The sequence below is a fragment of the Cygnus olor genome, chromosome 5 (genome assembly GCF_009769625.2).
Source record: "Cygnus olor isolate bCygOlo1 chromosome 5, bCygOlo1.pri.v2, whole genome shotgun sequence".
NCBI lineage: Eukaryota > Metazoa > Chordata > Aves > Anseriformes > Anatidae > Cygnus > Cygnus olor.
This window is the reverse complement of record NC_049173.1, coordinates 30,430,947-30,456,858: the sequence shown is the minus strand read 5'-3', so window position 1 is coordinate 30,456,858 and position 25,912 is coordinate 30,430,947. Positions and strand designations below refer to the sequence as shown.

General features: G+C 48.2%; 1 protein-coding gene across 7 annotated transcripts in view; it reads right to left on the bottom strand.

Annotated features, from left to right (window-relative positions):
• Positions 1–25,912, bottom strand: part of DAGLA (diacylglycerol lipase alpha) — a 63,061-nt gene that overhangs the window by 16,680 nt on the left and 20,469 nt on the right. For 2 of the 7 annotated variants that reach the window (XM_040560200.1, XM_040560205.1), the window contains 11 exons: positions 16,267–16,405; positions 15,494–15,705; positions 12,991–13,092; positions 12,245–12,383; positions 8,791–8,878; positions 4,269–4,403; positions 3,510–3,587; positions 2,152–2,276; positions 850–1,006; positions 468–551; positions 265–342 (listed from right to left, as the gene is read on the bottom strand). In XM_040560200.1, the coding sequence (XP_040416134.1) occupies positions 265–342; positions 468–551; positions 850–1,006; positions 2,152–2,276; positions 3,510–3,587; positions 4,269–4,403; positions 8,791–8,878; positions 12,245–12,383; positions 12,991–13,092; positions 15,494–15,705; positions 16,267–16,361 (1,293 nt within the window). In that variant the 5' untranslated portion in view covers positions 16,362–16,405. Of the gene's footprint in view, positions 1–264; positions 343–467; positions 552–849; positions 1,007–2,151; positions 2,277–3,509; positions 3,588–4,268; positions 4,404–8,790; positions 8,879–12,244; positions 12,384–12,990; positions 13,093–15,493; positions 15,706–16,266; positions 16,406–18,143; positions 18,260–19,330; positions 25,753–25,912 lie in introns of those variants that run through there. The other 5 variants (XM_040560204.1, XM_040560203.1, XM_040560201.1 and 2 more) reach the window with 5 other exon arrangements.

The window sequence follows — 25,912 nt, the reverse complement described above, 5'->3', positions numbered from 1 at the left end:
AATTTTGTTCTAGGTCTACACGGATTCCTTTTGCAGCTTGGTTTTTACTAATAGCATGTTGCTTTTTTTTGATGTTTTATTATTATTACAGATTGATTTTAACTGTTACAATTTAATGATTTATTTATTTTACCTCTCATAGCCATTTCACTGCAGTTACATAACACCCTTAACACCTCAAGCAGTTTAATATTTTCTTTTTTTTTCCCCCTGTAATTTTTTTTTAAGCCAAAACATCAAAATAAGAAGTGTTTTCTTACATACCTTGTGTCCCAGCCACGTCCCATGGTGACCCTCCACTGGAAGGCGCTCTGCATCCCCTGTTAGGTCAGTCAAGGCATCCTGAAGAAAAGAAGTCACCGTGTTTCAGATAAGTCAAACTGCAAGGGCAAGTCACAAAGGTCTCAGACTATCCTGAAAGTTTGCTAAGGTGGCCAAGGGTAGATAAGGTCTTACAGTGCACTTACTTTTGGAGACAGCGTTCCTCGGATACTAATGACCACCTTCTTCTTATCATGGTCCACAGCCACATAGAAAGGAGTTTCATAAACCTGGAAAAGATCCACTACTGTAGGACTCAGGTGAAACATTCCTGTTTACATATTCTCCTGCTCAGGGAAAAGCATGCAGAGCAGCTTGACAGACCACGCCTTACAGGTAAGCACTCCTCTGAACGATCTGATTTTGGCAGCAACAAATATTTCTGTCCAAGGGGCAGAATTTCTTGGCAGAGAGATAGGAAAAAGTTCAAGTTCCCTTCTTTTGTACCACATCTGGAAGCATGTGAGCCCCATTAGGAGGGACCGTAGGAGCATGCCCCAGGTATGAAGGGGGTTGCAGACTCCTTACCGCATCATGGCAAGAAGTATAAACGATGTCCACCGAGGTCATATTCTCATCCAAGAAGTGGCGCCGGATGGCAATGGCATTGCAGCCACAGCAATTATCCTCCTCAATGGTGACACTAGGCGCATAGCGGGGACGCGAGGGACAGAGACAGCAACATCTGCAGAAGAAAAAAAAAAATGAGAGAGCTTTGAGGAAAGAGGCATGTGGAAGAGACTGACTTTTAGAGTGGAATGCCTAGAGATGAGGGAAAGGAAGGGGGACCTGCAAGACACACTGGCCTCATCTTGACAGAAATGGTTTCCTTCAGTTGTTGAAGCCCTTGCACAAAACAGCACACAAATCGTGTTTCGACATCAAAAAGGGGCACTGGGCTCAAATGCAGTTTTCTTTCTGGGCACCAGAGAGAGCTACAGCACAACCAGTCTCCAAGGAATCACTCCATGGTAGGGCTGGCATCTCCCCTCAGGGAATACTGTGCTTAATGGCACAATTCCTCTATTGCTTCAACACACAAGCAGATAGCATTTATTAGATGTATATCTATTTATAATAAACAACAAAACAGGTCTAGAGTCATCCCAGAACCACAACGGAAGCAGATTTTTTCTTCCTTTCCTTGAAAGATGCTTCACAGGTAAAAGTGAAAAGAAATTGCTTGCATAAGTGCAAAAAGCTCAACCCCAAAGAGAATCTGATGACAGCATCACAGCAGCTAAAAGCAAACATTTAAAACTATGCAATCCTGAACTGTACTACAGCATTGCTTCTGTGAGGTGAGAACTGTACAGCATGGCAGAAAAAAACAATTAGAGAGCACAGCACAAACTCTGGCCAAGTCTTATCGATGCTTTAATAAAGACCCAAATGTCAACTCCCTGCATATCTGGGCTTGCTGATAAATCTGATTTCTGCACTCTAAGACAGCTATTTTGACTCAGTGTAAAAGCAGTCAGATGAAAGCCAGATGAGTTCTCTCCACTGGCTGTCCAAACTGCACAGGACTGGCGCGATCCTTAGTGCACCAGAGAGGATAGAGCATATGACAGTATGGTTTATTTAACGAGGTAAGAAGATAAGCAACTGTAAGAAAGACAGAAGAAAGGTATGAGAATGAAGGAAAAGAGATAGAGACAGCATATGAAGGGAAACAGAAATAAAAGCAGAAGAGCAAAGGAGAAGGAAGTAACTGAAGAATAAGGGAGAGAGCAAACTGATGAAAGAAAGGAGAATTCTAAATCAGGGAAAAACAGAAGGGAAGAGGAAAGAAGAGAAGGCAGAGCGATAGACAGGACGGCCACTCACGAGCAGGATCTGGCCAGGCGACAGAGTCCACATGTGGGCTTCCTCATCAGGTATATGGGCCAGCCATAGGCCGCCAGGGCAAACAGCATGTAGTAACACACCTCTTTGTATCGCTGCATCTCTTGCTGAAAGAGACAAGAGACTCACTAAAGGCCTTATTCTCTTAACACGTTGATTTGTTCCTGTTTCCCTTTTTCCATCTTAGACTGCACGCTTCTTTCTGAAGATCAGCGTTCTCTCTTACCACCACTAGAACAGCAAACACTGTCAGCATTTCCAGGTGGCTGCAGGAGAGTGCGCTGGTTATGCTCAGAAAGATCCTCTCCCTCCCCTCCCAGTATAGCTATGCCATTTTTGTGATCAGAGGAGCCCTTCTAGCTGCTTAACATAGGCAGAAGTTAATTCTATAGGCATTCTCCTCTATGTATCAAACACCATGCTGCAAAGGAAGGCCATTCTCTGTGGGTTTTGCCCCACCCAACCCTAACTGAACATTGGAGAAACTAGTTTAAGTCTCAAGAAGATGAGCTCCCTAAATACACTGCTCCACATGGGCACAGGCCATAAGGAAGATGCCCAGAGAGGACCAAAAAGACAGTTTGGGGCCACGTGCCCCAGTGCTGTCTTCTAAAAGCCATGCTGATATTGCTCCCCAAGCACCCTGTGCAGAAGGAGACAGGCTGAACACAAGCAGGATGTTAGCATTAAATGCAGCAGAGTACAGCATAGCCACAAGCAGGTTAATCACAGAATTGCTTGATCAGAGATACTGGGATTGGGTCAGTCTTGCATCTCTTGCAGCAGTATCATCTAATCAAGGAGTGTGAATATAGCCAAGAGATGAAGGGCTGCAACAGGAGCATGCCAGGAGAAAAGCCAAGCTCAATTTACATAAAGCAGACTGCAGCCATTTCCATCCTGAGAACTGCTGACAGAACCAGCCCCAGGAAGGAAGGCCATCTCGCTCCAGGAAGCTCCCTTCCCTCATCATGACGGAGCCCTGCCTGCTGGGCTCCGTGAGCTCTGCTGCTGGTGCCACCATATGGAGCTCTGCACAACATTCCTGGCTGCAGCACTGAGCTTGTACATCTGGCTTTGGAGACACCTCACATTGTCTTTCCCTATCTGAGTGGAAATACTACCACTTCCCGCCACGTGGAGGACAGAGACAGATAATGCTTTAAAAGTGATCTGAACACAAAGCTTCAGGAAAGCAAGCATTTTTATTCTATTGTACCAGTCCTAATTTCTGTGATAATTCCAGAGGGGCAGAAGAAAAGAGAAACCACTGGAAAAAAAAGAATACAGGCTACACGGAAAGCATGGTGAGTTTGCAAGATCACAGTCCAGTGACTTACCGCATTTTTCAGATCCAGATACTTTGTGTTCCTGGTCACTGGCATCCCAGACAGAAAAGCTAAAATGTCATTGTTTGCCTGTAAGTCACAAACAGACAAAAATTCGTCTCTGTGACACCAAGACAAAAATCTACATGAGAAAGAACTACGTAACATGGGACAAGATAGTTAGCAAGCATCTTGACCAGTCTCCTGAATGGGTTCTGATTTCTGCCCCATTTGATCACCGCTGTCTGAACATCAACTCTGAGGGGAAAAAAAAAAAAAAAAAAACACCACAACTTCTCTATTGAGTTAGCAATCTGGAAATCTCAATGCCAGTAACAGCTTGAGAATTCAGGAATTTTTCCCTGACGTTCCTGCTGCAGTTCTGTCCAAATGCTGAAGTCTTCTCTACATCACTGTATAGAAGGAGTAATCTTCCTATTCACTTTAAAGTAACTGCCTCCTTCTTCAAGGCAGTTGCCCATCTGGGGTCTAGAGCTAACTCTGTAGGTATCACCTGCCTAGAAAAGACAACAGGTGTCAAGCTCAACTTAGTGTCATTTGGGCCCTTTTGGGAGTCTTGGAAAAAGCTGCTAAAGAATAGTATTTTTATTTTACAGCTCCGTGACTGGCAACAGCCCCTCACACAACAGAAACAAGGTGGGCAGAGACATGCAGTTCTCACACAGTAAGTCACAAGAGCAACAGGTTAAGTCAGAGGCCAAGTGAAATGCCCACCACCTCTGCACACAGCAGCACGCCCCCTCTACCCACCTCATCCAGCACAGCATTGCGCTTTGCCCGTTGCCGTTGACGCAGAAGAACCAGGCCTGCAATGATGTCAGATGGGACGATGTCAAGGTCTCGGAAAAACTCAGCAAAAAGGTAGGCGATTTCAGAGTAGGCGTCCTGCAAAATCCACGGAGAGACAGGTTTAGGAGGAGTTTGGGTGTGGGGAGCCTCAAAACAGGACACAGAATGAAAACCAATGCGGCAGCAATGGCCTCATTTCTGTAGCTCTCTCCAAAACATCCATGGGATTCCTTCAGGGAACACCATATCTGGTCTAATCATTATTAATACCCTTCATATTTTACATAGTCGCACGCATAGGTCTCAGCTGAGACTGAATTTGCACTGTGCTGGTTGCCTACCTGTGGATAAACAGACCACCTCAACATCAAAACAGGCAAGGCAAACACAAAGGGAGGGAAGGGAAACATTTTCATCTCTACATTGTAAATAAGTCACAGGAAGTAAGCCAAGAACCAAACAAATCCTAATCCAATGTCATCTCAGAGTCCCACTTTATCCTCAAATGCAATTTCAATAGAACAAAGGCAATTCAGGAAAAGTGCACCAATTTTGTCCTATTTAACAGTCTCTTCAGTTCCGTAACCCTGTCCTGGAATCATTTTCCCCATACTTAAGCTAGACCTCAACATCCCTGGTACCTCACAGAGAAAGTGAGGGATTTCTGAATCCTGCCACTGGGCTGCCTCTGTAGCTTGCATTATTATCACGCTCTTTGTTATACGATTTCAAAGAGTTAAATCACGACAAGCAGGTGTTACATATTACAGCTTTTGGTACTGAAAGAGCTGAGCAAAAGTTACCAAGCTTTTCCAAGTTTATCTTGGACCACACCCAAGCAAAAGGGCCTGAAGAGAAAAACCTGTAAAAAGAGATCTGAGTCATTAAATGCAGAGTTCCAGCAGAGAAAGTGACCACCCCCCCCAAAAAGGAAGACACCACAGAAGGGAGGGAAGTGATCTTCAAAAGTCACCCAAAGGCTCTGAAGCAGAGTGACACAGATTTTGACGAGAAATGTTATTTTCCCTTTGGCTCTGTACCATGAAAGAACACAGGACCTCGAGTGAGAATGGTTTGGGAGACTGGAGATGGGCTGGACTGCGAGGCAATGCGTCTGGCCGTCGCTCAGAACAACAAACTTAAAGGCAAAAGTGACCCAAGGGCTAAACAAACGAAAAGTGGGACTTAGCAAGTGCTGTGGGACACAGATGGTCAGTATTTTCACTCATGCCATTGCTAAACCTTTCCTATGAAGATTTAACAGTCTCATCCTGAGCTTCCAAGCCTGTATTTTCATAGCATCCTTTACGCAGAGTTCAGGCCATGTGACTGCAGTCGTCTGTAGAAAGCCTGGGCTGTTCACTTGAAGAAAGGCTGGTCTTCAGGTCAGAATCTCTCCATCTCTTTGACAGGCAAGAAAGTAAGTCCCTTTTCCCCCTTGCAGGCTGGCAGGCAGTGACCTACATTCATTTATCTCTGACAAACTCCTGGAGTGTGAGATTACTTTCTGTATTTTTTCCACATGCCTACCAGAGCAAGTTAAATCATCGTTAGGAATGGGACTTCAGGTGCCAACTGTGCAGGTTTCCATACCAGCTGTGCCTCTGAAGAGCAAATGGACTTGCATCAACCTCTCCAACATTACAACCACATAGTCCTCAAAGCACTGACCCTGTAAATCCTACCACCGTTCCTACAAGCATGCAAGAAATGCAAATGGACTCAAAATAAAATACGACACCCACTAATCCAAAATAACAACCCCTCTGTTTAACACTCTGACCAAAATAAAAGGTCAAAACAAGAGTCCAACATGCATGTTTTGTTCCGAAGGAGGGGTTTCTGCTGGAGAACTTGATATGACACTGTAGGATTGTCTGCAGTGTTCTGCTACAAACCCCGGAGGCTCTGGGGCTAGCAGAGCCTTAGTGCTGCAGACTTCACTCCAAACCCTTAAAACAGATTCTTGCCCTGATGCCACGTCCACTCAGAAGAACTCTATTTTCCAGCTCAGAGGACAATCATCCCCTGCTAGAACATTTTTTCCCATGAAGCCTGGGAGAGGCAGCAAAGGATTCATTTCTGATCCATTACATATGCATTCATTCCACACACTGCCATGCCAGGACACACAAAGTCAGAGCTTGTTTCTTCAAAGAAAAGAGCCTGGAAATCATACAAGCCGAATGTAAAGTGGAAATTCAGTAGCACAAGGAATTTGAAGATTCTGGTATCTGCTTTTATGCTCAACTAGAAAAAAAGCAGAAACCAACAGTCATGGCAGAATGAGAAGTTTGCTTGAAAAAAAAAATCCTGACATGAGGTGAAATATGTTGCATTCCTAGATAAAATACATTTGTTCAGGAATCAGGACATTTGGCTGCCCCTCAGGGCTCCCAAGCCAGGCTGCAGTGCCCACACTGCCCTGAGGGCAGGCAGCTCTGGGTACGCGGGCAAGGCACCTGGTGGTGCTGCCAGGCAGGAGGGAAGCTGGTGCACCCAAAAGCAGAGGGGCAGAACGTAACCCCTGAGGGAATGCCGCTCTTTGAGCTGCCACGGCACAAAGCTTGTTTCGTTGCTGTTTTCCAGACAGATTTTCCTAAGCAGCTCTAGCAGATCTGTGAAGGTCAGCAGTCCTGGGCTGTTCCTCCTGAGCTGGACAGCAGCTCGGGGCCGGATGTCCCCCAGAAGCCACGAGGTGTTTCGTCCAGTACTGCAGGAGTGCCGGGCAGGACCAGCACGCCAGAACACTTGCTGGATTTCTGCAGAAGGACTGTGACAACTCCTGCAGCCATCCGCACTTTGGAAACCGCACCCTGAGGATAACTACGCAGCACTTACCAACAACCCTTTTTAATCTAATTCATACTGGTTGCCATCTGTGATGAACACATGTTCAGGTAGCCTTCACCTGACTCTCCATTATTTTTACACAGCTTTTCATCTTATTGCACCTTTCCCTTTTGAGGTTAAAGTCCCAGTCTTATTTCTCTTGCTATACAAGCTCACGTCCCTTCCATTATGCTCCTTTTTCTGCTGCATCTTTTAGGAGATCAAACTATATTTAGTGAGAACATCACTGATGTGACCAGTCCCTTGATGGCTTTCCTGTCATTTTCTATGCCCTTCCACTGAAGTTAAATGTTTTTTTCTGGGTGGTTTTTTTTTTTTGGTCACTGCTGTGCACTGATGTCTTTGTTGAGGTGCCCTTGATAACTCCTAGCTGTTTTCCTGAGAGGTTGCAACTAATTCAGAGCCTATCAGTGTATGTAATTTGTTTCTTCAGATGCGTATGCATCACCTCATCCTTTTCTATTATGACTTTCATTTATCATTGATAATTCCCTTGTTCTGCTTGGTCCTTCAGGAATTCTAAGATACTCTTAATTCTCACCAACCTAAATAGTAGAATCATCAGCAAAATTCTTTACCTTACTATTCACCTCTCCACCAGGTCACTGGGAGTCCTGTTGAATACCACCTTAACATATAAAAACCTGCTCCCACTGCTTTCAATAGGAATGAATGGGCTGCTAACTTTTATGGAAGCAAAAATCAACCCCTTACCCTCCTGTGTTCCCTCTTCCCCACCCCACCCCCCCAAGCTGTTTTCTGCAAGGGAAAGTACCAGCTGTAGCGCATAAAAACTTCAAAGTGTCGATCTTCATTTGAATCCATGGATTAGATGGTAGGTTTGGACCAGTTGGTATCTAGAAATAATCCTTTGCCAATTCTGACAGGTTTACATTTTCCCCACTTTCAAAGAGGTCTCTTTTTGAAGCATAAAAGACAAACTCAAACAGTAAGAGAAACTGCCTAAGCAAAAGGAAACTGAAGCTGACCAAAGTGCTGTCAAGTGCTGAACCTAAGTTGATGAAAAATGTATCTTTCCACCAGTATCTTCACTTAAGATCACCCCAGTTTGCCACAACAACAAGGTAAAGAACAACTTCAGGAGAAGAGCTTAAAACTGACAAACAACATTGCTTTTCTGTGCTATTACCTGTCCTAGAGAGCATCCTGTAATACTCAAAACCAGAAGGTTAAGACTGGCTCTTTTGAAAAAGACAACTGCCTTCCCCAGCAATGTTGAAAGGTGAAAATCTGCACCTAAAGGACAACAGCAGCTTCTGTTTTTGCATGGAATACCCAGGTTCCCTCCTGCAGAAAAGCAAGTGTAAATTCAACCCACTCAGGCTGAAAGAAAGGAAAAGGAACTAGCATACAGCAAAACTTCAAGCCTTTTCATTCTGGGAGGCAGCTCAGCTTGCTGCTTCTTGGAGGACATTTTCGATCCTTGCATGCACTGCTGTCAAGGCTTACTGGACTCATTGTGGCTCCAGATCTCAAAGACCACTCACGGGAAAATGCGACATGTCCAGGTTTGACAGCAGGAATCCCACACTGCTGTGCTCTGCTGAGTCCCATGTACCGTCAGCCACACACGGAGCTTGCTCTCTGACAGGAGATACTTGGTACCTACCGACTGAGAGTCTTTTGTCCGCGTGCAGCAAAGAAAAACTTTGAGTCGGCGTGTCCAGCTGCTGGCCTGCCCTTCTTCCAGGCGGTGTCTACAGTAAAGAAATAAAGGGTAGGTTGGCACATGAGGACAGGCAGGAGAACATGACAAAACAACAGCATGATCCAATACATAAACCATGTAACCACAGGTAAAACGCTTCCTAAGCCATACTTTTACTTTTATGTTGCTCTAGCAGAGAAAAGGAGACCTCACACAGTTTAAAGACTGAGCTCATTTCATAGGAAAGTGAGCTTATCAATGTTCTAGCCAGGACCAAGCCTCTCTTTTTATATAGATGGCATCCTTCCTGAGCAAGATGGTTGTTCTATATCATCTGCTGAAAGCAGCATGTCCAAGTACCTGGCGGTGCACAGAAGAGGTGTTCCACCTCTTTGGAACTAGATGATCTTTAAGGTCCCTTCCAAGGTGAGCCGTTCTATGATTCTCTGAACGGAAGGAGTTTCTACTGGAAACTTGGTAGCTGCATCAGAAACTTGGTAGCTCTGATGTACCACCACTCAGTGGAAACACTTTACCTTGGATGGGGAGGGTTACCAAAGACACTGAGTACTTACAATAAGAGCTGTGCAAATCTTTCCAATAAATTGCTTATTTGGATATATATATTTATGCTAAGTAATGCAGTAATATAGAACTGAAAAAAAAGTCTGCTCTTTTTTCAAGTACGGTGCATAACTTTAATCTGAAAAAGGAAAAGCAAGCTGAACGTTCTCTTTCAATTTAGAAAAGGTTAAAAGAGCCTAAATACAGAAGGTTTCACTCAACCCACATTTGGTTTATATGACATTTCAATTTCAGTTCAAAATTAGCTAACCGGACAACCCTATTTAAAATAAACTACAGCTGAGTTCATTCCACTGTCGTGAGCTTGCCCTAGTTACAACACTTCGCAGGGTGACAGTCGCTTATGTTTAACTAGCATTCCTGCAGAACAAACCTGAGATCAAGTCAGACTTGGCACTGTTGAAGCAGGTGACTTTTTTTTTTTTTTTTGCCAGACAGCCATGCCACCTGCATGTGAGAAAGTCCACAGCTCTTCTAATGCAGGACCTTTTTAATGTGAACACTAACTTAACATGGGTCAGACCCATGTTAATCAATCAAGACCAAATCAAGAAGACCACCAGTTTTCTGCCAAGTGATCACATCAGGAAGATCCCAAGCACAAAGAGTGGGTTGCACCTGGCAGAAAAAGATGCTGGTAAACAAGTATCTGCCTCCAACAGGAGGAGGAGATTCTGCAGGGCTATCCATCAGCTCATGCCTGAACATTTTAAAACTACCCATAACCTCCAAGGAAGATTCCAAAAAGTGGAACAGGAATACGTGGGTCTTAAGACAGAGCTGGCAATGCCAGTTTGCTCTACTAAAACTCCAGAGAACTCAGACAGCAATGCAAAGAACTTCACAACTTCACCGTGGGGGCTGAAAAGCCAGTGTGCTCTGAGCTATTTTCACTCCGACTTTTCCCAAATTCTTTCTTCCTAACACTGAACTTCCACATGTTTGTTATGAGCCCTAGAGCAAGTTTCTTAGAAAAGTCTCAGCACAATTAATTGAGTCATTTGTTTTGTTTTGATTTATTTTGTTAGCTCTGCAAGACTGTAAAAGCCCCCACACATCAAGATGCCACCAGTAAAGGAAAACCACTGTGTAGCAGAGTCCAGTAAGTTACAGAGTACCACAAAAAGGAAGCCAAAGTCACATGTCTCCTAAATGTGACAAACCAACCAAGTACTTTCATGAGTTAAGACAGAGGAAATATGGCCCAGATTAAGGTAATGCAAAGGTCAAATTACTGCTGTAACGTCAGAAGGCTCTATCACTGCAGACCAGGGGACTTCGATAGGAATGGCTGGTCCTCAGCATCTTGCAGAATCACAATCCAGAAACAGGCAGAAAATTTCAAAGCATACTCCTCAGAAGGATTGTTTTAAGTGGAGAATTTCAAAATATACTCTGGAAACAACTGCTTTAGTGGCAAACACGTAGTAATATTTTATGTTTCCCTTTCACATTACAGCCCACAGCATTTTGCTTGTTAACATCTGTTAACGCTCCCCTTTCTACAGTAGAAATCTGCAAACAGCAGGTACAAGCTCTCTGAAAATGTTACAGGCCTGGAGGGAAAAACCTGGCCATGGCCCAAGGGACAAATACCTTCACTCAGCTGTCTGGGATCTTAAAATTCCAGAGGGAAGATCATTTTTGGTGTTTTGTTTTGTTCTACCTTAAGTTCTCCAGCAAAAAGAACTTCGTAACCTGTGGCACTCAGTTTTCCCTTTGGAAAAAAAAATTGATTAAGCCCAACAGTTCCTATTTTTTGTGGGGTACTAGATCCGCAGTATCTTCATAGCATCTTCCAGCTTCTCATCCAGATCTGCCTGGGAATGTCTTTATCATAATGCAGCAACTGCACACATTCGGCTTACAGGGCACTAACTGAACATCCAAGGACAGCGTTAGTAACATACTGGAAAGGTAAGAAAGAGCATCTTATATTCTGCAGTAAAAACCAGGCTCCTTCAAACAAAGCTTGCCTTCAAACAAAGCTTGCTGTGTGGTCCTTAGAAGAGTCTAAGGACTTTTTTTCCTACAGAAAAATACAGTCTGAAGTATCCCATTTCAAGACACTGAATGAGCACATATTCAATACACTCCTTGAATATACATTCCCAATGAGAAATACAAAATTTGCAGAATATTTTTTTAAAAGTCTCATTTTTAACATTCAAAACATAATGCCCTCAGTCCTACAAAGCCACATTCCTTGCTGACAGTTACATATGTCAAGACTGCATAATAAAACAAAAGCCTGTTTGTGTTGTCCCACTACTGGAAAAAGCTTCTGAAAAATGCCTTGCTTGGTGAAAAAAGCTTTCACATCCCCATCTGGGTAGCTCAAAGATGCAATCAATTCTTAATTAAAACATCTAGCTTCCAACACAAAAGAAACTGTTTCCTGGCCAAAACCAAATACAAGAAATCTCAGGCCAAAAGGTCCTATTTTGCAGATAAAAATAAAGGAGGAAGTGGGCTTTGGAAAAAGATGCCTCTACCTAAGCAAAATCTAAGCATTGCCTTGCTGTTACTAGGCAAAACACAATGTTACAGGACAGACAAACAAGCTGTTATGATCAGCACTGTGGTTCAAGGGGCTAGCAAGTATTTACAAAACCAGTGACTAATGCATAATCCATGCAGATACCTCGTTGCTTTGCCTCCTTTAGATACAGATGCCCACACACAGCACCTGACAGTCTGCGCTGCATTCCTCCAAAATCACCCTCACCAAAGGGAAGCAACGCCTGAAGCTGAATGCTTCCTGAAGCAAGGCAGGGAGAATGCCAAGAACCAAAGAAAGCAGGGCGCCCTTCCAGAAATGCTGCTTTACCGCAGGTTGTATGTCCTCAAGTTGCGCTGTCTCCGCTTCGTGGCACGCAGTTTGACAAAGGTCCGGCCTGTCGGGTCGAAGACACACAGGACCGTGATGCAGACGCTCAGGATGACAACCCAGTTGCACACAACCATTCCTACAAAGAAAGAAGAGGAGTCAGGTGCTCTGCCCTTAAGTGTTGGCAGCATCGTCGTTCTCTGCTCTTCTCCACAGACATCACACGTACCTCTCCGTTGCTGCAGGGCAGACAGAGGAATTTAACCCAAATACTTTTGCAGCCAGGTGCAGCACAAGTAAATATCCTCTGCAAAGGCTTCTGAACACAGCTAGGTTTTCCAGCTGTTTTAGGAGATTGCCCGTGCAGAAGGCCATTAAACACTCATTGAGTACCTAGGTGGACTGTAACACTACCATCGGCCCCCAACCAGTCCACTGAGGGATTGAAAACAAGTTCTAGAAAAATGGTAAAGCCATTTTGAACAGAAGAGGAACCAGGTCTTTCAGACTCCCCAGCCAGACCCTTCCATGGGAACATGAATTCTTGCCTCAGTGCAGACAGCACAAACAAATGAATAGAACAACTGTTCTGAGCTCTAATGTCTCAGGAAAACAAGCACCACATTTACAGCTATAATCCACTTCCAACAGTCAATCCCCACATGCATGAATGAATTAGCTCTCCAAGGCAAGAGGATGTCTGCGCATACACAGGAATGCACACAAACCACATTCCAAATACATACCCAAAGTGACACTCTTTGCGGTGATATCATTGCAGGAAGTGTAGTACTGCGTTAGCCAAATGATGCCCACAATAGCATACACAAACTCAATCACCAAGATAGCTGAAACAAAAGGAACACAATGAATAGTAGCAGCATCTCCCTAAGGATTAATGACTGCCTCTCCTCATCTTCTGGAGAGGAATCTCAAAGACAGCTTCGTTAGAACAGTGGCACAGGCTAAGTGATGGCAGGACTGGGCCCCAGTGCTTTGGAAGGTGTTATTCAAGAAAGCGAACCAAAAACGTAATGCCTCCTTAACAGTAACTACTCCTAAGTGACACAGGGACCACACAGCTCTGTATGTGCAAGTACTCTGGCTGCAGAGGTGTGAATCAACCTTCCACCCATGACAGTGGAAAGACTGCCAGGTAATAAGAATCACCACCTAGGTGATTCTCAGCCACCTCAAAGAGCCGTCCTGATTCAAAGAAATGGAGTAAATAGTGATGTGTACCCAAGATTAATTCTGCTTACTACACTGAGCACATGTTCCCATCACCTCTGTCCTTTGCAGTCCTTACAGCAACAGTTGCCAGGATGCAGTCCTGAAGAACGCGTTTACTGGCTCCTCAGTTCTGCACAATACCCTGGCAGTGAGCGAGAAACTGGGGGTTGACAGTGGCTCAACAAAGAAGTTGGGAAACGCTACGAAGTGCCCATCCTCACTTTCTCAATGCATTACAACCCCAAAGTACAGATGGGCAGTCAGGTACTGAGAGGGTAAACAGCTTGCTTTGATACGCCTAGCATGCCGTTGGCGGAGCTGAGACTGAAGCCACGTTCCGGCCTGATGACTGACCATCCACCCTCCTCATCTACGCATGGGCACGGTATCGGACCGCACGTGGTCTGCTAGAGACTCTCACCATCCCAGAAAGACTAGTTCAAAGAGCCAGGTAGCAAACAGTTTGCAGGAGCGATGGGCCAGAAACCAGAGCTGGACCCAGCTCCTCATCAGCGCAAACTGTGTTCTGAAGTGGCACTCGGCTTTGCCCTCCTTAGCTGACCTCCACTCTGAGAGTACCAGCTGCAGAGCAGGAGCAGCAGCAGCACAGACAAGGCCATTGTGGGCTCGCATCAGAGCTATATCTTTAGGTTTGTAGGCACTAAATATCACATGCTGAAACAGGACAATCACACAGACCTTGCCCATGGAAAGGTCACAGCCCTATGTCTATCATCAGAGCTGACAAAACTGTTAAGAGTAAAAAACATCAGCTAAACATACATAAGACCCGTGTTACAGTGTAAAAACGGGATCTGAACATGGGTATGGTTTAACACAGGCAGGGAAGAAATCTGGATTATTCTTGGGTAGGAAAATGGCTCTCTGGATTCTCTCTCCCTCCCTTGCCCCATTTAGTCTGTTTTTAACAGTGTTACTCAAGCTACCAGGCTGTACGTGCTTCCCTAGGGAGACCACAGTGTGTCTGGGAAACTGGAGAGAAAGATTTGTTTGCTCTTCACGTTAATGATTTGCACTTAGCACTCAAAGGCGGAAATGTCTCCCAGACAGAGCTTTCAAGCAAGGTTACCCATATTTTAGCAAATTTTGCATGAAAACAATCCAGCAAAAACATGCGATGCAAAAACATGCAGTGCTTTGTTGGAATGGACTTGACTCTGCCTCTCCAAAAGATTCTCTTAGAATCGTCACCTAGCAAAAAAAAAAAAAAAATCCAATCAAGTTTCTGTATCTAGAAGAGAATAGCAGTATTCTATTCTGGAATACCAGAGGAGAGAAGAAAAACTAAAATGGAAACCCTGAATGACAGACTAAAGAACAATCCCTTTTCCAGCCTAGTTCTTGGTGAGTAAGCAAAACAGGAAATGCTTTTAGGAACACAAGATAAATATGCACCCTAAGAGGGAGAATGCAACCAGTGAGCAGGTGGAAAACCTATTTATCTCCCAGTGCCTGGAGGTAGAGTATCAGAGTGCAGGTTGCTGGATGGACAGACGCATCACATGTGAGTCAAGAGGTCAAGTACGTCTCGAGGTAGGTGGATGCAGATTTAAGTATATATATGACAGGCAAGGACATGCACATGCCTCAGGGTGAGAACAGCCATGATTTACAAAGGCATATGCCTGTATCATAGGAAAACTTGTGGAAAAAAGGTGGGAGAGAGGTGTAGATGCATCTCACTGTGGCAGATCTGTGTTGCAAGACAGAAGGGGAGCATATTTTCTTAGAGGAAAAGGATGTACCTGCATCGCAATGAGGATGACAAGTTAAAGGTTTGCTAGAAAGATATTTGGGGCACTGCATGAGAGTCTTACAGCAATGACAGGGTGCAGTATATGTGATGTATTCAGATGCATATCACATACAAGTGGCCATCTGGATGTCTTTCAGAAGCTGTGTGTTTGTCAGGGTGTGGGGAGAGAAGTCTTCTGCGATAGCAGATGGCAGTGTGGAGGCTGAGTCATTAGGAGGCCTCAGGCCGCTGCCTCTTACCCAGTCTGACATAGAGCACATACTGCATGGAGTCCCGGGGCTCTGTGTACAGGATACTGCCTCGCATGCTGAGCCAGATGATTGCCACCTCTGCGATCATACAACTGAGCAGGATGCCCAGGTAGCCTCTGCCGTGGTCCACCAGGTTAAGCGAGCAGGTCTCGTTGGGGTTGTACACCAGCCCAAAGAGCACCACGGAGAGGATCACAAACCTGCCAGTCACAAACCAACTCGTTACCACAGGAAGCCAAAGAAAGCCACATGCAATATCCCACACCTGCTCTCCTCCAAGTTACTGAGGATCCTCAGTGTCCCACCTAACTCGGCTGCTGACAATTAATATTAATTTGTTCTGGAAATCCCCTCCCCACAAGCCATCCAGAGGCCTTGCTACCCCCCCACACCCCCCCCCCAATCAGAACAATCTGATGATCTGTGTCAAGGCACATTATCCCATGGGACTTGCTACTCCAATTGCTTTTCCTGTGCCCCTGTCCAGAAACATAGCCCCAAACTCCAGTGGACACGCTGGGTAGCTCAGGAGGATACAGGGAGCTCTGGTCAGGCTTCTTCTTTGGAACTGGAACTTAGAAGAGCACTCCTCCAAACAACCAACAGCTGGAAATATGCTGGTGTCCATCAGAAATGCCCCATAGAAGCCTTCCAGACACTTGTGTAAGTGCAGGAAGAATTACAGCTGCAAGAAACAGGAGCAGCAAAAAAAAAAATAATCATGGAATAATTCAAGCCATCATCCTGCCTTTCTCACTTACCAGGTGGTATGCAGGAGGAAGAGGAAGACTGCTGGCAAAACGAGGTCATCGCTGCCTACAGACCAGCGACGGCGGAACACAACAATTCCTGGCATGGCTAGTGGGTCTGAGAAAGTTCAGCAGGCACGACACTCACCTCCTAGAAAAGAACAGAATCAAAGACACTGCTGATCCTCTTCACCCCCAACAGCAGAGCCCCGCAGCCCCATGCCAGCAGGACCACACCTGAGAGCTATCCTATTTTTACACCAAAGATGGCAGAGCTTCTTCATTCCAGCACCAGGGGGCATGGCACGCTCGAGAAGGAGCACGCAGGAGAAGGTGGTACAATTTGAAGGGTGGGAAGGATTCGGTGACTTAAACACCTGCTTCACCCGACAAAATCACCACTCACCCAGCTCCACTTCACAAGATTACCGGGAATCCTGTTGGAGCTCTGTGTCAGTAAGTAGTCAGGTGCTTCGGACAGGTTATGCGGGGGCTTCAACCCTGAACAAGGTCCTATTACCGTGTTCTTCCACAGGTGTACCTGCTGCAGCCTCTTCTCTTGTCCAACAGTGCCCTCCCTCACTTGGCTCAGCAAACCAAAGTACCATTAACAGTTAGCAGTAGCATTTGACAAAGCTATTGACTGACTCCCAACAGAAAGCACTCAGAGCAGAGGGAGCAAACTCCTAGGAGATCTCTCGCTCAACCACAAGTTGCACAGAAGCACCCTGCCAGCTCTACATCTCCTTTGTGTTCACGTTGGCCCTGACGGGGACTAGCAATTAAAAAGGTCGAAGATTGAGGGGCTGGCTGTTCCTCCTCGCATTTTGTTTGTGCTCCTATTTCTAAAGCTTCACAAACCCTTTTTAAAAAAAGAAACAGCAGTGATATAAGTCACAAGACTCCACAGGGCTATCCAGACACCTCCTCCCAGCAGAGCTCTCCCACACCACTTCAGTTCTGCTGTGCACGCTCCACCCTGCTCCAGTCCAATCCCGCGGGGTCAGACCAGTCCCGTCTGTCCCCACAGCACACCCTCTCCCTCTGGCATTTCTGGTACAACACACTCGGACCCTCACCAGCAGCCGTGCCTTCTGCACGGTTTTGTCCACCTTCTGTTTCAGAGATCTCGCCTCTGCGCGGTCTGCCCACAGCCACCAGAGATCCGACTGCAGCGATGGTCGGTTCCTCCCTCCCGCGCTCCAAACCCCACCACGCTCCCGACCCGCACCCTCCTGTGCTACCACAGACCAGGGCACCACACGCGTTGGCCTCCCCGCTGCGCGTCCTCCCAAGGCATCTCAGTCCCAAATTGCAGCACGGCCCCCAGCCCCTGCCCGCCCTCCACCTGCACGTGCCACAGCCGGAGCGCTCCGGCCACGACCTGCGGTCACCATGCTGCTCCACAGATGTGTCTTGAAAGCAGCAACAGCTTTTCATACTGATCTGGCAATTTGCTGCTAGGCAAAAAGGAAAGTGTCCCCATTTGTTACCTCTGATGTAATCAGGACCTCCAACAGCATTTTACAGGGAATAGCATCTGCTGCACCTCACACGCCACACAGAAAGCTTAACTTGCACATGTCTCTAAGCGCTCTGAGTTACAAAAAAAAAAAACAAAACACAATGGGACAAGTGACATGGTCACATTTCAAACTAGTTCAAACTAGTTTGAACTTTCTTCACAGTAACACGAGTGTTGGTTCTGTGACAGACCAGACTGTATCACAGCACCAGCTGCTTCAGGTAGAGAAGCCTCCCCGTCCTACCAAGGCGTACTCACCAGTCGCATGTGGTTACCCCATCCCTTTCCCACGGTGCAGACCCCCGCAAAACAGAAGCCTCCCTGCTGTGCTGACACCCAGGGCCACCGGCCCAGCCCCACCTACCTGCTTCAGTCCCCAAGCACTGAAAACACGCACAAGTCTTGCGCACTTTCCGGGAGACTCCATAGCGAACAGGCTGACGCTTCCAGCACGTTACTCACTTGGGTGAAGGAAACGCTCTATTCCACAAACATAGCGAATGTGAAATTACAACACCATTTGGATTCACACTTCCCTAGCACATAATAATCAGAGCACTCGGTACATTGCAGCTCTACCTTCAAACTGCTCACTCCTCTGGCCATCTGGCAACTCCTTCCAGCCTCGCCGTGAATAACCCGCCTGCACGACAGCCCCTTCATCTCGAGTACCGCTAGCCCCGCTGCATATACGTGGACACACTTTCCAACATGCTCGTTCGCTCTGCCTCTGGCCAAGCTCAGACCTTGGCTCCCGTCATTCCCAGCTCACAGCCGTGTCCCACCGAGGCGCTTTCCGCAACTCTCGCACCCCTCCAAGCGCAGGCAGGTGCACTCCGCCTGCTTTCATCGCCCCGCCGGCTCAGGGCAGGGTATCGACAAGAGCAGCAAGCACCTGAGGTGAATTCCTTGGGCAGAGCAACAGATGGGCCAGAGCACAGCAGCCCAGCACTCACCGCCACACACGAGACCGGTCACTGTGGGGCTGTCGCTCCTAGCTGAATGCTTACCGGGCAGCCAGCACGCTGCAAAAAGAGTCCCAATTAATTTTCAAAGGCTGCCTATGCCAAACCTGAACTGTGAGGCCCAGGGCCTCGTCCCTGGTTTGGAAAGAAAGGAGATGATAGAAGGCCTGATACTGTAAAGCCCATAGGAAAAAAAAAAAAAAAAGAAAAAACACACCATAATGCTGTCACTGTGAAGACTCTGGCTTCATGCCAGGGTAGCAGATCCCAGAAGTTACATTTCCAGAAGATGAAGACGGGAGTTCCAGCAGGGGAACTGGGAGGAAAAGTGGAAGGTCAGAGTGCAAACAGCCCTGAGACCACTGACCCTAGTTTGCAACAATGAGAATCCCTTGCACTGACCCAAAAATTGCTCCAAAGAGTGGAAAAATTCCCAGAACCTTCAAATCTGAACCCTGGTGCGAGAAGCCCCAAGCTCCCAACGTGAAATTCGGGGGAGGCACATGCAGGAGCGAGCTTTGCGTGCAAGGAGTCCAGAGCCCTGCCCCTCAGATCAGAGGCGGATCTATGGAAGCAGAAATCTTACATGGCCCGCGGTCCAGCCGCCGCTCATCCTTCTCTCCCGTGAAGGCGTTTCAGGAGAAGCGCACATCCACGGAGACAGGCATCACAAGCGAAGGAGGGAGCAGCAAACTCTTCTTGCAGCCATTGAGAATCCCGGGCGGCGGAGGGAAGGACAGCGCGGTGCCTGCCTGCCGACGGAGCCGGGCATCATCCTCACGGCAACTCCCTCCCTCCAAGCCGGCCGCCCCGTTTGTTCATCGGGGCTGCCGAGAGCCGCCGAGGCAGGGGTCGTGACTCCCCCTTCCACACCCCCGGCACCCTCTGGAAGGAAGTGACATCATCCCTATTCTGAGGAGATTGTGTGCGAATTGTGGGAAGGATGGGGAGCGAGAGCGGGCGACGCTGTCAGATGCGTGCGGGGAGATGGGAGGGAAGGGAAGGCTCCAGCAGCGCCAACCTCGAACCTCCTCCTCCCGGCGGCACCGGGAGCGCCGCGGGCACGGCCACGGCCCGGAAAAGCGCCCAGGCGCAGCGGGTGGCATCAGGAGGGTGCTGAGCCCGGCCGGGAAGGCCCTGGGCCGCCGGCCTCTCCTCTGGCACGCACTGAATGACCAGGGGGAGGGGAGCTGGACGGGACACAAAAGGGGCACACAGAGGGGGCCACCCGCCGCAGAAAGGAGAGCCTGTTCCAGAGGAGCAGCCTCCGCCGGCCTTTTCAGCCGCTAATTCCTTGTGACATGCTCTGGGGTATGACAGGATGTGGGGGAAGGGGAGAATTAGCTGGCTGCAGGGGAAGGCTTAGAGAAAAGAGCAAGGGAGAAAAATGCTACAGCGAGACAACATTCCAGCTAAACCTAGGAGATTTAGTCTAATCCAACATCCCATCACGGCTGACATTAGCCTGAGAAGAAGGCGCGCGAGCACAAGCTGAACCCAGCCCCAGCCGAAGGAAAAGGGCTGCGCGCGCCCCGTGCCGCAGGAGACCACCCACGCCACGCCAACGCCCGCGAGAGAATCAGTGACTCCCGGCTCACCGCACCACGCAGGCACCCGAGGCACAGCTGCACCCACGTAGCCCACGCTGACTTCCCGTGAGCCCTCTCCAGAGGCTCCCAGCCCCGGACCCGCCGGGCCGGGGGCTCGCTCAGCATCCCCTCCTCGGCTGCCCAAACGCTTCCAAGGTCCCCGCTTCCCTGCTCGGCCTCCCGCGTTTCAGACCATGACCTGCTACTCCTGCCAAGCAGAAGCTGCGAGGCCAACCGCGCGCCAAAATCAGATCCCGCACAGCGCCACGAGTTTCTTCTCGCTCTGACGGACCGCTGGCGATGTCCACACGGAGACACTAGCGGGGGGAAGCCCTGCTAGCCTGACACGCTCATCATCTTCCCCCTGCACAAGGCGGTGACCTGCATGCGACAAGACACCGTGCAGGATGATGAAGCAATCCCCCCTCCTCTGTGTTTTGCACCCGCCAGCGCCCTTCTCCCCGCTAGGATCCCCAAGCCCTGCCCCAGCACCAGAGCCCCGCAAGCAGGAGCTGCCCAGCGGGGCCGTTCGGAGCCCAGCAGCCAGGCCATCCTCGCTGCATGGGGCTACGGGGTCCCAGCCCGAAGGGCAGCCCTAAGGGTGGCTCTGCAGACACGCAGCAGTCACCGCAGGACAAGGCCCCTCGCTGCCCCAGCACTGGTCCTGCCCGGCACCCCCGCAATGCTGGACGAAACGCCACGTGGCTCCTGGGGAACATCCAGCCCCGAGCTGCTGTCCTGCTCGGGAGGAACGGCCCAGGACTGCCGGCTTTCACAGAGCTGCTAAGGAAAATCCGTCTGGAAAACTGCAACGAAACAAGCCTTGTGCATTCTGCCCCTCCACTGGCCTGCGTGGCCTCAGCAGAGGCGGCTCCGGGTACCTGGGCAAGGCAGCTGGTGGCACAGCGCCTTCCCTTCCAGAGGGACGTGTTCCAGAGACGCATCCTCTGCCTCCCACCACGCAGGATGGCAATCACGAGTACTTCCCCGCAGCGCTGTGCAACTTTCCGCGTCTCCTTGCATCAACAGGAATACGTTCTGCCCCTTGGCAGCGTGCCGGCATTTCTTCACCTTCCTAAGTTATTTATTAGAGCTATTGAAGCTTGCTGTATTTCTTGTGGATGCCAGTGATTTATTTTTTTTTATACCGAAGTGAACTCAGAAAGCAACAACACTGTAAAATAACCACGTTTGTCACATTCAGGTGACCAAAAATGCCATTCAGCATGATTAACCAGACAGCTCCCGACCCTTAAGAGTATGCTGGTTCATAAAATCCAAACCCTTCCCCTGCAATAACAGCACTTGGGGAACAGGCAGGGTTCCAGCCCTGCCTGAAGCACACAGCCCCCCTTCCCCTCCTCACAAGCACAACACCCCACAGCCACCACGGGCAGCCTGCCCCACGTCGGGTCATCACCCCTGCGGCTTACAGAAGCCCCCTGTTCACGCTGAGCATGCCTTTCTTAAGCACTTACTGTACTTGACGGAAATCATCAATTAGAACTTGGAACAAACTTTATCAGTCCTTGGCCAGCTATTTTTAAAGGCCTTAAATGAAGCTCTTTCTGTTTCTGAGCTTGGACCCTCACAATCTGGGAATTGTTCCTTGCAGCGAGACACAGGGGATGTGGTTTCATCCCCACTGAGACGTCCAGAGGCTGGTCAGGCATTTCCTTGCCGGTGTCCGCACGCATGCAAACCCATCTGGCCCCATCCAGGACCTGGCCTCATCCAGGACCTGGCCTATGGCAGGAGCTGGACAGTGAGGTCAGTTGCCGTCCAACTCCCCTGCACAATCCACCCGCTAACAAAGAAAGGCAGGAATGAGCCAGGCGACAGATGAAAGATGAAAGAAAAGCATCCAGACCTTCAACAAGTGCATCCCCTGGATGGGAATACCTCAAAGCATCTCGTAACAGGGAGGGACACCTACTGAGTGCACGAGGTGAAACAGAGGCTCATACTGTAACAGGAAGACAAGTCCCACAGCACCAGAGGAGGACGAGTCCTTCCAAGACAGGGCTGCCTTCTGCAGGCGGCAGCAGGTCCGTATGGCAAGCAATGCCTTCAAGAACTGCAGGGAAAGCTCCTTCCCTGGGGGGAGATGGAAGAGCGGCTGCCAGAAGGCTGTGAGGACAAATCTGCCATAACTGAACAGGCTTAAGGGAGCAGATTTGTATTTTGAAGAATATTACACGTATTAACGTAACGTCTAGGAGCCACATTTACAATCAAGTCACAAGCTGCTCGGCACGAGCAGACAATGCAGGCAAAGTCATGGCTGTTGGAATACCAGTCTCACACCTACTTTGAAGATCCTCCTCCGTACCCTCCTATTTTCCAAGCAGAAGGAAATACGGCGAGGCAGTGCCAGAGCCACGAGGCCAAGTCATCAGGTCTGAGCCAGGAAAGGTTCAAAAAGTCTCCTGTGGCCTGGCCCTCTTCAGGTGGGGCTCCCCCGCACCACACTGTCACCGGCGGGGAACTACTGCGATTAGGTCGGACCCAGAACCACGACAGCGCCCGCTGACACAGACACCCAGAGCACACGCTGAGTACAACCTGACCTTCAAACCCCACGCGTGGGGCAAGCACTTACCATTACATCCCGCCGGTTTAAATCACAAATGCGGGCATAATCACGCCCTTGGAAATGCAGGAGTGATGGCCGCCAGACTAGGCTGGTAGTAATAGAGCAGCCAGTCGGCCCAACACGCTGGCCTGTCCCCAGCTTTTCGTCTTCCTCCCTAATGCTTCTTCAAAGCCCCCACCCTGAGGCAGAAGCATCAAGGTGTCTTCAGGTGATTCGTCCCATCAAGGTGGGACAATTGGACAAGATGATCCTGGAGGTCTTTTCCACACTTAATGATTCTGTGATTCTAAGTGCGCTTGCTCCTTGCTTACATCCATCCCCTTTGTCTCTTACCCCAGACACCTCTTGCCTTGGGGAGAAATTGCTCTCGCGAGTCCTGCTCCATCTTCAGACAAACAACTTCTCCCGCCCATTACCTTCTTGAACCTCACAGCCTTGCAATTTACACCTGGGAATTTCAAAAGCCTCTTTATCAGAGAGTTGTTCTGTTTCATTTTAAGAAACAGTGCCTCTCCTCTAACAAGGAGAAAAAAAATCAGCTCTCGAAACCTTACTACGGAAGCAGAGGATGCTATCACATCTGCTAGACACTCTGAAATGGCTATTTTCCTGTAGGATGATGCCATACAGAGCACACCACAAAGGGTCCAAGACGGAAATATCACCCGCTTCTGAGCAATAGTATTGCTAGTCCCAGGTGATCAGAGCCATTAACTGAGATTTAAAAATTCACAAGTATATTTTCAAAAAGAGCTGCTACCATTACCATCTTTCAGTTGGATTTTAGGGTTCTGCATACAAAGGGTTCAAGTTTCCAAGCATTTTTTCTGCAACCGCAAGGACTATAACTTCTTCCTGTCTAACAACAACGCGAGAGATAACAAGCATTTAAGAACAACAACAAATACACTGTAAACTGGCAGCATATCTGCCTCCCTTCAAAGGAGCCTCACACAAACACGGAGTGTGCAAGGGAAGACCAGGTGACGTGCTCACCCTCAGGCTGGGACAGTGCCTTGCTTCTTTGGGAGGGCTGGCTAGCCGTGCTGCTGCTGCCTTCAGGAAGAAGGCTATTCTTTGCCAAGATTAATACATTTTCTGAATGATTTTTCTGAACGATTTTTCTTCTTGAGACACACACATACAGACACTGGAACGACCAACATATCTGCATGGCATGTGCTTGCCCACAGTGCTGCTGTTCTTCTGGAAAAAAAAAAAAAAAGAATTCTACTGACTCTCACTGTCTTCAGTGCGCGAACATGGAAAAGTCCTAAGCAGAGCTGAATGACACCAAAACACTACTACTCGCAGCGCTCGTTCACAGCTTTACAGCCAGCGGTTAAAAGCAGGATGAGGAATCCACCGAATCGAGAAGAAAGCGAAGACACTCTCCCCCTGGCGAGATGTTCCCACGAACCTGCTGCGATGCCCGTGGCGCCCCTGGCACCAGCCGAACCCGCTCTCCTGGCTGTGCTCACAGCACAGCTCTCCTGAGCAGAGCAAATGCTCCCAGCGAGCGTACTTCAGGGGTGGCTTCGCCAAGGGGGCCGCCCGTCATCCTCTGCTGCAATTAGCGAGATGTGTGTAAATAGGAGAAAAATTGGCAGGACCTAAAGTTCCCCCCGCCCCCCCCTCCAAGTTGGCATACCCCACAGGCCAGGATTTATCCACGGGCAGGCAAGGAACAACTTGGCAGGGGTAAGCACAGTTCTCTTAAAAGCATCTTCAAGTGCCAAACAAGTTAGCACGTAAAAACAGAGATCCCCATGAGAAACGTGACTGCCCATATTCGGGAAGAGTGATGTTCAGTGATGTTCTCAGATGTGAAAACAGCCTCATCCTACAGCCCCAGGACGACCAGGGATTTTCCCCTTTACCTCAGGAGGTCTTACCACAGTATAGCTCCAAGCTTCTGAATTGTCAGACTACAGAACGTTAAAGTCTTCACAAATAACTGGTCAAGAAACAACGGAAGTCGACAGACAGCCTCACCTTAAAACGAGCCACTTTACTGGAAACCTAGGAGTAGAAAAGGAGCACAATCCAAGTCTGCTGACATTAATTTAGTTAAAAACAACACCCCGTCGTTGTATCAATGCCGACATATCTGCAGCCACCTACATTTTGTGCTAGCAAAGCCCACAATCTGAGCTTTTTGACGATTCCAAGCTTGAGCAAAAATAATGTCCAAGTTGCTAGGGGAAAAAAATGTATTAAAAAGTGAAACTAATTTTGTATTTCAAATAGAACTTACTGTTCTACAGGGTAATAAACCTGCTAGTGCTTAATAGCCAGCAACCAGCGACAAGAAAAGCTTGGCTTGATCAGGGAAGGAAAAGGATGCTGGAAGGTATCACTGGCATGAGCCAGCACAAGTCCGTGGGCGCAGCCAAAACGCCGGGCATCCCAAGCCCGAGCGGCATCAGCAGGCAATGCCAGCGCAACCCCGGCCAGCCCATGTTCGCGTACAAGGTACAGCAGTTAATTTTTCCTGGACCCATCCACTGGGGATTGAAGTTCTTTGTTTCTTGTTGTAATACCTCATGGCTGCCTTCAAAATTTGGTAATTCACAGCTGCAAACCACACAACTGTTCATTTACCCATAGCAAAAACAACCAGGGCTGGGTTAAGTCAGCCAGGGCGAGAAAGTGGTAAGTGATGCTTTAAGGAATATTTTGGACGTAATCAACCGCTGCCAACCTGCCACCCTTGTTTCTTTAGGCAAGCTATTTTTCACTACAATCCTGGCAAATTCAAATCTGTCAGTTTTACTCCACCCTGGAACGCTTCTCAGATCAGCCCCCTGATCAATCAGGAGAAAAGAATCGGGAGCAGCATACCTCAGGGTTAAAGTAAATAAAGTCGGTGATGGTTCCCTGCTGCGGCTAACCTCCAAGTGACCTGTCCTTACGAAGAGGGGACAACTCCAGCCACCCTGAAAAACAATTGCCTTTCTGCGATACCACAGCCAGGCTCCCA